Genomic DNA, 12216 nt, shown 5'->3' with positions numbered 1-12216 from the left:
AGTGTCAGCAGGAATCAGCCAGAGAGAACAGCTCCCACTTTCCCAACACCCAGGAACCATTAATAAAACAAAAGGATGGGAATGAAGGGGTTTTATTAGGCCCAAGTATGGCAAATGGCTCTGGCAGGCCTTGCCTTTCCGCTGTTCTGTATTCCTTGCTCAGAACTGTTAGATTACACTCCTAAAACTAGCCACTGAGGTTTATTCTCTTCATTGGACAATGACTCATTCCTAAATCAAAACACCAAGGGTTTAACACTTAAAATTTGTTATTTGGCTACTATGTCCCATCAGGATTTAACAACTCATCCTAGCATGGACTTCTCCTTTTTCTCCATAAAAACCCACTCCTGCAGAAACACCCTCTCCTGCTCTCTTGTTCCTGTTGCGTCTCTTGCTTCGCTTGTTCTTTTTCTCTCTTGCTTTTTTTTTGTATTTTTTTATTTTATAATTTAATTTAATTTTACATATCAGCCACGATTCCCTTGTCCTCCTCCCCCACCCCCATCCCCCGCCTTCCTCCCAGCCCACCCCCCATTCCCATCTCCTCCAGGGCAAAGACTCCCCTGGGGATTGAGTTCAACCTGGTAGATTTAGTCCAGGCAGGTCCAGTCCCCTCCTCCCAGGCTGAGCCAAGTGTCCCTGAATAAGCCCCAGGTTTCAAACAGCCACCTCATGCACTGAGGACAGGTCCCGGTGCCACTGCCTGGATGCCTCCCAAACAGTTCAAGTTAATCAACTGTCTCACTTATCCAGAGGGCCTGATCCAGTTGGGGGCTCCTCAGCTATTGGTTCAGTTGCCTTTGCAGCCTCTGTCTGGGGTAATAAATCTCTGTTGTGCTGAGAATTTGTTATCTGGATATGCCCTATACAGATTCCAGGGGGCCACACTCTCTTTCCCAGTACCTTAAGTATTTATTAATCCAATCAAGTTGACAAGCAAAATTACCATCATAAGTCCTCCCCTTTTCAGTTCAACACCCAAACACATCACAGTAACATTCCACCCCTGTCCTCTTTTACCTAGCACAGCCCCAGCTGTCACCAAAAGCTCAGTCACTTTCCATTTCTGTAATGAAGGTGTAGATAACTGGTTTGCAGGGCATATGCATCTTGGTTTCTTATCATGACTCTATTCATACTATGTGATAACTTCCTTTATTCCTTAGCCTCCAATCTAAGGAGAACAGGAACTGTAGCATGGGGTAGACCTACGGAGCTCAAGGTAAGGGTCTCGGTGTCAAGTTGGGAAAATATGTGCCTAAATTATACAGATTACTGAACAACTTTCTTACTTCTTTGTGATTTATAATTCTAATAAGTTCATTCTCCTCTAGCCAGCAGTTTAATTTAAATGATAACAAAAGAAACAGAAACAATGCGGAAAAGGAAAAAGAACTTTCAAAAAGTAGATAACTTCTGTCTTGCTTATAAACAAAAGCCAAGAATATTGACCAGAATGCTTTGTGCATTTCAATTTTCAGTGATCTACCACAATGCTTACTTTGAGTTCCCTTCAACTGAAGGATTAGATTGTGGTCAGACCTTTCCCAATATGCATAGAAATTCAATAGCTAGAAGACTCAGGTGGCTTACTGCTTAGTTGAATGCTTTGTTAAATCCTAAAAGAGGAATTACAATATAGTACTCAGTTTGCATTTCTAACTATCACACAGCCTGTGTAGGTAATTCTGTGATTCTTACTAGAATTGCCTGATTAGGTTGCTTGTAGTCATCAAAGGAAAAAGTGATTGCATATAAAACTCAAAAGAACTCAAATTCTCCTTAATCCATTCAAATGCTTTGCTTGTCTATAATGTCTCTAGGGCATTCATTGATGATTTTGCTCTGTAGTTTTAAACCTGAGCCTGATGCAAGTACTCATTCCTGGACTGTTTCCTTATATGAACTCAACTGGCACTGTTAGCAATCACTAGGTATTAAATGTAAATTGGCCAGGAAAATGTTGCCCTTGGGCAGAGTGTGTTTGTCTTTGTGAATTAACGGAAGACTAAGTACTTCTCTAGCTACTTTTACTACTTGTGATTCTCTTAATTTCTATAAGAAGAATGTAAGTTTAGTGGAAATAAGAAAAGAGAATGGGAGTGCTTGAAGAAGGACACATCTTAGGCATGAATTTACCAGTCCTGTCACTATATATATATATATATATATATATATATATATATATATACACATATATATGTATATACATATATATATGTATATACTTCGTATGTATGTGTGGGATGATGTAAGTGTGGTATATGCAAATGTGTGTGAGTATATGCCCAAACATGTGCAGAGATCATAGGGGGATTTCCAATGCTCTTCACTAACATCCTTTATCTCATTCTCTTCAGAAAGAGTATTTTACTGAGCCAAGAGCAAGGCAGACAGCCAGTAAGCCCCAGTAATTCCATCGCTGCCTCAGACACTGGGGTGACAGGTACCCACAGTCATGCCTGGCTTTTACATGGTTTCTGAGAGTTTGAATCCAGACCATCACAGCTGTGTAGGGAGTGTGCTCACCTACTAAGTCATCTCCAAAGCCTTCAAAAGTATTTCCATTTTTTTTTTTTTTTTTTTTTTTTGGTTTTTCGAGACAGGGTTTCTCTGTGTAGCTTTGCGCCTTTCCTGGAGCTCACTTGGTAGCCCAGGCTGGCCCCGAACTCACAGAGATCCACCTGGCTCTGCTCCCAAGTGCTGGGATTAAAGGCGTGCACCACCAACGCCCGGCAGTATTTCCAATTTTAAGTAGGTGTTTTTTTTTTTTTTTTTTTTTTTAAGTTATATGAGAACAATGAAGGGCAATCAGAAAATTTTCTTTGATGGAAGCACTGCTGTCTCTTTAATTTGGCACCTTTCAAGGTAGAGCTCCAAGCTCCTTCTGCAGGATTTTCTACTGATGATGCTCAATGTGTATTATTCTTTTCCTAAGAGCTCTTTCTTATAGTGCTCTCACCCCTTTACATTCTTTCTTATACTTTTGGTCTGTGGCCTTAACAATCAGCAAAATGCTTATCCTTTTAAGAATTAATATTTTCATTATTTATTCTTACAGCACAAGTTCAATATCATTCTTTTAATAAAACCTTGTAAAGGTTTGCTAGTATATATATATATATATATATATATATATATATATATATATATACAGGTAAGAATAGAGTAGCCTCTTGAAAGTGGAATATAGCATATTGACATGGAGTTTAATTACAAATAAATTCTAATTTGCTTTTGATGTTCTAATAAATAAATTGACATAGAGTACTATAGCACCATATATTTTTAGCTTTGAATGATTTCTCAATAATGAAGACTGAGTCTGCTTTTTAGTACATGAGAGAAATCTGCCATGTCTCTAAGACATTAAGCTACCTGAGACAAGAAGTCATTTCCTTAGAAACATAATTCCACACTTGAAGCAATCATTGCATTTATTTTTGCACTTTTTGACAGTTCTGTGTTCATGCTCAGTAGCATTCTAATGCTATAAGATTAGACTGACACACAGAAATTGATTTCACTCAGTGGATATTCAGTAGATGTTACTTGGCAGCCAGTGTACATGTCCTCAGCTTCTTCTTGTTTCAAACAGGACCTGTCACCCTTCCCACTAGTTCATTGTTTTGCACCTTGGTTGGTTTAGAGTGGATCCCTCCTTCTTTGTTCATTTTATTGGAATGGAATTGTGCTTCTGCATGAGTAACTACCTGGGCATTTGGGAAGAAGATTATCTTTGACTTCTGTCACCTGCTACATTGCATCATTGTATCATCTATCTGCACATCTCTAATGCCCTCTGTTATGGAAAAAGAGAAGTTTTATGCTTTTACTTCCCAAACTCCATGGTTTCTATTTCTGAAGGAAGGACATAACATTAAAATCATCCACATTCATTATTTTCCAAATCCCAAGACAAAGTGGAGTACCATACATAATAAGATTTAATTCTTTAGCTCCCCAAGCTTCTGATTATAAAGCAAAGGTTCAGTGGAAAAATCTCAGTACTCTTAGGTACAATGTCTCTGCTCAGTCAGTTTCTGTGTGAGTGGATCATAATAAAATCACAAAGGCTTGCTCTTATTCACATGACTCTATGATCAGGCTCTGTGCCATCAGCCAATTTTTTTCTCTAACATATGACTACTCAGAAGCATAGTCAAATGAAATGGATTTCAGTTTGGGGGCTGGGGAAATAGCGTGGCCTGTAAAGTTCCTGACATAGAAGCATGAGGACCTGAGCTGGGATCCTCAGTATGTAAGTGTACTTGTTGTAAAGACTGACAAATCTGAGTCTTTCCTGGGGTCCACATGCTACAAAAAGAGAACTGACTGCAGCAAGCTGTTCTCTCATCTGGACACATGTGTTAAAGCATGTGTGTACATGCACTGACAAAATAAATAGCTAAATAAAACAAACAATTGTGAAAAAATTAGATGGCTTTTGTCACCATCATATTGTGTCCACCCACACACATTTAATTGTACAAATGCAAATTTTCTTTTATGATAGAAAATGTGCAGAAGAAAGTTTTACATTTGAGACTATATTATACCTAGCATTGTATGTAGCATTTACATTTTACATTCATTTTCACCCTCATTGTTTAAATTAATAAAAAATATATTGAGCACTTGCTATGTGCAAAGCACTATACTGATGTTCCTTTGAATATATTCACAAAAGGTAAAGAAACCCCAAATGATTTAATTCTTATTTTAGAGTGGATGTTTTGATCAAATGCTATTGCTGTCACCCAACAGATGTGGACACCAAACATTGCATTCCTACCAGCTCGTGACCCCCATCTTCATCGAAGTCCTCCTCTACCCCATCAGTCATTTCTCCTCCATCCGCTTCTTGCCCTCCTTCAGCAGGCTCCTCTGTGGAGTGGTCTGCATTCTCTGACACACACTCGTCTTGGATCAGCTCTATACTCTCCTCCAATTGCTTCTTCTGAGCTTCTAGGGGGGAGAAAGCAGATGACTACTACCTTGGGTTGCTAATGAGTCATTTGGAAAAACCATGAAAAACAGGGAACTCTTAAAAAGAATGAGCTGTTAAGAGCATGTAAAAGATAAGGATATTTTCAGTAAATTTATTCAATTGTTGAATTGCATGCGTACATATGTGTATGTTTACATGTAAGCAAATTTATTTAAAAATGAAATTGGCAAAAAGTAGGGTCTTAAGATGGTAAGAATATATAAATAAATATTTACATTAGTATACAGATCTTCCTAAATATTTCATTTTATATGAGACTCTAAAAAGGATAGTGTCTCCGAGTGAAAAATCCTGATGTCAAATTGCCTAGAACCAGAGCCGGGATTCATTACTTAGTGGGAATGTGGTTCTTTATAAGGAAGAAATGATTGACCTACCATGTGCCTATTTTCTCTTTCTACAGATGATAAGTGTTCCTAAATTTTTAAGGTTTGATGCAGAAAATAAAAGTGCTAGTATAGTAGTTTGCAAATAATAAGTGCTCAACAAGAGAAGCTAAACTCCATACTAACAGAATTCCCTCTAATTGCCAGGACTGGTACATTCTGTTTGCAGAAGGTCATACGAGGAAGTAGTGCTGACAGCATAGTAATTATTTCTGTACTGGTTGTTTTCATCTCCTGTGAACACTTCAAGCAGCATTGGACAAACAAGATCACATCCTGTTTCTCTTTCTACAGCATTCCCCTGTGTGTTCACAATCTCTTAAAAGCTATGATGTTTTCATTAATTTTGCTTACTGTTATTTTATTAAGACATCATGCCACTGTTTGATTTGAGCTTTAAATAGGCTCCACTTTGAGCTTACTTACTCATCTTTTATGACCATAAAAACAACTTAGAGAGTAAAAATCTTAGACATTCATTTCCTATTTTTTTTTATAATGTGAGTTAAGAAGAAACTAACCATTGATCTATAGACTCTGATTCAACCCAATAAGCTTTGAAAAAATTTATATAAATATTGAGGTAACCTTTTCTACGTATTATTGAATATCATTACAGTAATTATTTCTATAATAATGTGTGTCTATGCATTCTTCCATTTCAGTTCTCAGAATAATAAATGTTGTTGAAAAAAGACACAAAGGTGGAGTAAGTCCTGTCCTCTACCAGCTCTAATAATAATAATAGCTCTAATGCTATTTAAGTTACTTAGCGGTGGCACTGTAGACATCAGGTTTCATTCTAAGTTTTGCCATACAATTATATCATATAAATACATGAACTTTGGTCTGAAGATTAACAATACATGTGTAGAAAATGTTTTTTAACCTGTCAAGGATGGCATAAACATGTACAATAGCATTAAAGAGGATAGGGAATTCTCACTGTGTATATATTCAGACCTCAACACTAGCAAGAGTATCACTTTGGATCAGGGAATGGTAGTTAAAAATCTTGTGCATATCAGGCCTTGCTTCAGAATAATTATAATTAGAATAAATGATTATAGTAGGCATCTTAAAATTGCCAGTTTTTTTCTTAGTATACCCACAGAATCTATTTCTGTCAATTAATTAGCCTCAGAGACCTTGCAACAATGTAACCAATGTGTCAAGATGAGCTTCATCTCCAGGAGCATATATGGTGTAGTGATGAAAGTGAGGCCATGTGATTTTACCATGGAAAGTCCTCTGAGGATTACAAAGTAGTTCTTACATAACTAGCCAAAAATCTTTTGTTTGCTTTTTATAAATCTATGTAACCCTTATCCAAATTAAATTGGGTCTGCTGTTGTTTAACCAGTGACTCTTTAGTGTTTGAACTCCCTGGGAAATATGATCTTTTTCCTCTCCAGGTCATTGTCCGGCTCATCGGAACAATACAGACGTTCATTGCAAACTGAGGTTTATTTTCAGGCAATCTGTTGATATGCCTCATCATTTTATATGTCTGGTAAGTATAAGTTATGCTGTAAGTTGTTAGGATATAAGATATAGGGTACATATTTCTGCTAATTACTATTCCAATGAACTTTAGTTTTGTTCTCTGAAAGGTAAGTGAAAAATATAACATTGGATTCCCAAAGTAGTTGTTTTCTTTAATGAGAAAAAGGTATGAATGTGCCTTTTAACTGCAGAGACCACACAAATTCATGAGCATAAGAGCTCAAAATAATGCTAAAGTGGAACCTTTATTGATTATTTGATTACTATACAGAAAATTTCCTTGTCAAAAATCTCTACTTCTGAATTTTTAAGAACATATTGAAGAGATAATTTTTCATATTGGCTTTCACATGGCCTTCTTATTTCTGTTTAAACAAACATAAAATATTAAATTACTCTTTGGTTTCTGTACACATACTGTGCCTGTGATCCCTCTGAGAGTATATTTCAAAGACATCAGGCTATTAGTACAGTTCAAAGCTGGAAAGAAATATCTGTAAGCTCTCTGCATCCATTCATTCTTTAACCTGAAAGATTAAATGCTTAGGAGATATTATCTGGGTTGAAAATATAAACCCCTTAGTTATACTAGTAATTGATTCATGGGACTTAGCAGTTGAACAGAAATTAGGCCAGCCTGGATTTTCATAAGGTGTGGTCAGCATAGACTTTTGTAATTGGCTCAGTGGGAAGTGTCACATAGCAAGAACAGTAAGTAACAGGATCCATGAATAAATCACACATGAAAGCATAGTTGTTCACTAAGCTACTGTTTTGCAGCTGAATAATCACTTTTGGTCTAAAAAATATCTTGCTAAAATTGAAGCAAAAAACTAGTTCTGTTTTATGAATAATTATCTAATTTCTTCCTTTTAGAAATGAATAACATTGGTTTAATGTAAATTTTGTAGTGTTTATTTTATCTCCATAATTGTCTTTGTGTGAACATGTGGAAATTTCATTTGCATGTGTTTGTGTGCATGAATGCACATGTGTGCACTTTATATATATCAGTAAAGACTTTTTAGACAGAAATATTTTTATTCATCTTTCTCTCTCTCTCTCTCTTTTTGCTGAGCCTAGGGCACAGCTTTACATGAAAATATTTGCTGAATATAATCATGAGTTGTGTGGAATCCAACAATAAAATCCTTTGCCTACATTTCAAATCCTTCCTACATAAAAAAAAAATGGCATTGACTTTGGCATCATGATAACAAAATAGAAGTTCTGAATAGTCAAAATAAATATTCCTGACACAATCTGTAGCAGAGTAAGGGGTCTGAAACATTCTTAGAGGAGAATTGTTTGTATTTATGTTGACAATTTCTCAAAAGAAAAATAAACGTGAAGTATTTATATGTTATAGAAAAGTGCTAATTTTGTGTTTTGGTCCGTCTTAGAGCCTCTCTGTTGGTTTATGTGTGTCAAAGTGATGGATTCTTTTCTGAGCAAAGAAGTGAGTTAGTCTTACACTGTTTTTTGGAAGTGTGGATCAAGACTGCCAAAGCTAGCAGTTAATGCCAAATAAAAAAAATCCCAGTGTTATCTAAATTATAAGGTTAATTAGTACAGAACGAAAAGTTTTATAATGACTACACATTAGTGAGGTAGTGAGTTCTTCTGAAGTACTGACCATACAACAATCATGAGCACTAGTCCTTGGGACACACTTTAAGTGTATTATTGTTCATTTTATAGGGAAACTGTGGTATAAATAAAGCAAGTGAGAGTAGGAATCCACAGGAAGACTTCAGACTCCACAGGCTCTGCTGTCTCCTAATGCATCTCCAGGATACAGAGGAGCTTACCTGGCATTCAGGGAAAGAATACTTTGAATTTCTTCAAAGAGAGGATAATCTCTAAATTCAAGAATGAAAAATCCGTTCAGTTAGGGAACATATTTTAACTAAACAATGACTATCAAAGGAAAAGAAATGCAAATGATTGGTATTTCTGACTCGGGAAATACTTATGGCACCAAACGGGTTGAAAAGAAATCATCTGATATTAAATTTCTGTCCTGATAGGAAAAGGTGAAAATCTTTTCAGCAGACACATTTTACTTTGGAAGCTGTATGTGATCCAGGAAACAAGTTACAGTTGTTGGGATTTGTCATCAAAGCATTTTTATTAAATTGTGTTTTCTTCACAGTTATTATTAATATGACTGAAAATTGGTTGAGGTGGCAATTAAGCTTTTTGACATGCTGGCTTAATTGTTAGCTAACTTCCAGCTAAATTGTACTTAGCAGACAAGGAAAAAGACTGTTGATACAAAAACACTCTATTATTTATTACAGCCAAGATAGAATTTTGCAATCAATATTTTCCCAATCAGTATGAAATTTATTTTTAAAAGATTCTATTTTAAACATCTATGAGTTTTAGTTCAATGGTTTAAAAAGTGTTGTAGCTAAATATACAATTCATTACAGATGCTATTACTAACAACCATATGAGGAAAATTACATATGAGGAATGTGTTTTGATTAAAATATTCATTGCATAAATGAATTTTTAGAGAGAATTAACCCAAATTTGTCATGTGAAATTTCAAAATTTTAAATCTAAATTATTAAAAAATATTATGCTTACTTAAATATTATAATTTGAAGGAGATATTCTTTCTGTCATTTTGTAAATTTTATGAACATTTTCCCAAATGTCTCAGGACTAGTCAGGTAGATTCAATCTATATGGCATGTACATATAATTTTGTCTCACTTCTGTCTGGAGCTCTCTGTTTCAGCAATGTGAATCGACTTTCCACATGGAAAATGGGACAGAGAGGAAACAACCAAGAAGGGGTGTTTTTTAGGGAGTGAAAATGTCTTAAGTGAATTTTGACGATGGTTGCATCATTCAGTAAAATTATCAAATCATTAGATTATAGTCTAGAAATGAAGAATATGTGAAATACATCGACAGGGTATTAAAGAGCTATGAGCATGGGGGAAGGGGATCAACACTGGATAGGGCAGTGGTCTTGGAGAAGTAAGAGTTAAGTGGTGCAGTACAACTAACAAAGGAGAGATTAGGAAACCCTAACTATATGAGTAATAGAAGATAATGCTGAAGTTTGTGAATGGAATTGACAAGATTTACAGCATAGTGATGGGGCACAAACAGGACACAGAAGAAAATGAGAACACAACTGGAGTAACAGTTATCACTAAGACAGGATTCATGTTCTCCTGTGTTTAACTAAGCTTTAGATAGGCTTCTTGCTCACCCCAGAATCTTTGCTTTGAAAGTGTTCAATTATTTTCCTTTCTTTGCCCATTTGAGATATGTATCTTTTCCACCCATAAATGTTCTCCATATCTAGTATGCATCCCCCTGACAGGTCATCATATGGATGGACAGACCCAGTCTCTCAGTCTATTTGGAGAGAGGAGTGTAACTTTGCTAAAGGTAATTATCAATCATAATTTGCCTAATCACATTGGGCAGGGACTGCCAACACCTCATAGCGCAGCTCAGGCAGTTTGTCAAACATTTGAATATCTTCCAGTCTCATCTTTATTAAGAGTTTAATTCTGTGCCCAACTCTGAATGCAAAAGTCTTGAAAAGAGTCTCACTAACTGCTTTCGCCTTGTGTTCAGGGCAGGCATGCTTTTCTGTATGTCTGAGGGTAAAGTGGAAGATTCTTGCCAGTATGAACTTCAAAAGTTTTCACCTATTCTGCCTTGATTAAAGTTGGCTTCTTTACAAACCTCCAGTTTTTGCAGTCCCATATTAAGAGGTCCCACGTTGAAGAGTGGTTTCTATCTGCCAACCATTCCTAGCTCTTTGAAGACTTTTGCTCTCCCAGCTGATTTTTTTCAATATGTACCTTTATGCTTCTACACACACACTCTCTCTTAATCCTCCATGAATTATCTGTTGACATAATCCTTACTGTCTCATAGACTTATTTGTCAAATAATTTCTACTCAATTTGTATCTCCCTAGAAAGTAATATTATAAGCTGAAATAGACCAATTCAATTTTCAGTTTTCACATTGTTTTAAGTTTATAAATGTTTTGAGCTGCTAAGCAGTAAGTACACCTTAATGATATTTTCCTGAACTTTCTTTAAAAAAAAATACTATTTATTTACTTATTTCTGTGTCTATCTGAGTACATGTATGCACACTTGCGTATGGGCCCCCATGGTTGCCGGAAGAAGGCATCAGATTCCCTGGAAATGGAATTATAGGGGATTGTGAGCCACCACTTGTACAGTGGAAGCTGCTTACTGGTTCTCTGTAAAAGCAGCAAGAAGTACTCTTAACCGGTGACTCATGTCTCCAGCCCACTGGACTATTTTTTTTTTTTCTTAATTTCCTTATGATTAAAAATGCCTTATGTTTTAAGCACATTAGTTTCAAGTGACTACTCTATGGACTTACACAAATTTATTCCTTCCCCACACAGATGTGCAAAGTACCTCAACCATTAGTTATTTTCTCAATGTCTTTGATGTAGTTAGCCTGGCTGATTTCTGCACTTGGGTCGCTGGTCTGGATCATGTCCCCAATCTGGCTTGTGCCTCTGCCAAGTTCTTGGCCAGCTTTTCTCTTAGGATCCCCTTTACAGCCATCTCAAGAATCTCTTTGGCCCAAGTCATCTTCAGGTACCAGCTTTGGGAAAGCTATATTTTTCCTTTTCTGCATTCTATCCTTGTTTGGAAGTACATTTTCCCAAATACTCTCTGGAGAAAGGCTGTAGCAAAACAAGTGTGAAAACACAAGCTAATGCAAGTACCTACCTTGGCTTCCTTTGCAACATACTGAAACCCAACTCAAAGTAAATAAGCATTGCTGAAAAAAACTAAAATGTCTAGCCAATCAGAAACTTCCAGCTATCTCTAAAGGGTATTTTCACTTTAGCCAATCAAATATTTAATTTGGTTTGTTCCTGAGGACACATATCTCCTCTTGCTAGGTGGAGGTCTAAGGACTTCTTTTGTGTAAATTGCTGAATGCTCAAATACTTCATTAAAATGTTCATATGTCTAATACAAATGTATATTTTAACATGTGACCTGGAGGTAAATCTTCTGGGACTTTGCATATCTGGAAATACCTTTTATCCATTCACACATCAGCTTTCAGGGTAGCTGGCGATTGACCATATGCTCTGGCTTTCTGATTCCTGTTTCTTTATATGAAAATCTTTCTCTCTTTCTTTTCCTCCCTTTCCTCCTTGCTCCAGGACTGTCTTTCCCTCCCCTGACTTGAGGATGTCACAATGGTGTGCTTTGATTTGCATCTATTTTCTTTTCCATCTATTTGCCTTTCCTTAGGTACTTGGTAAATCAT

General features: G+C 36.2%; 1 protein-coding gene across 8 annotated transcripts in view; it reads right to left on the bottom strand.

Moving 5' to 3' along the window:
- Ralyl (RALY RNA binding protein like) overlaps window positions 1-12216 on the bottom strand; it is a 693727-nt gene that overhangs the window by 41498 nt on the left and 640013 nt on the right. For 6 of the 8 annotated variants that reach the window (XM_006977863.4, XM_006977864.4, XM_042270794.2 and 3 more), the window contains one exon: window positions 4799-4971. The exons of the other annotated variants lie outside the window; for them this stretch is intronic. In XM_006977863.4, the coding sequence (XP_006977925.1) occupies window positions 4799-4971 (173 nt within the window). The remainder of the gene's footprint in view (window positions 1-4798; window positions 4972-12216) is intronic. 8 annotated transcript variants of the gene reach the window in all.

This window comes from Peromyscus maniculatus, chromosome 2, assembly GCF_049852395.1.
Source record: "Peromyscus maniculatus bairdii isolate BWxNUB_F1_BW_parent chromosome 2, HU_Pman_BW_mat_3.1, whole genome shotgun sequence".
Lineage (NCBI taxonomy): Eukaryota > Metazoa > Chordata > Mammalia > Rodentia > Cricetidae > Peromyscus > Peromyscus maniculatus.
The sequence above is the reverse complement of the archived record's forward strand: the minus strand, read 5'-3'. Positions and strand labels throughout refer to the sequence as shown.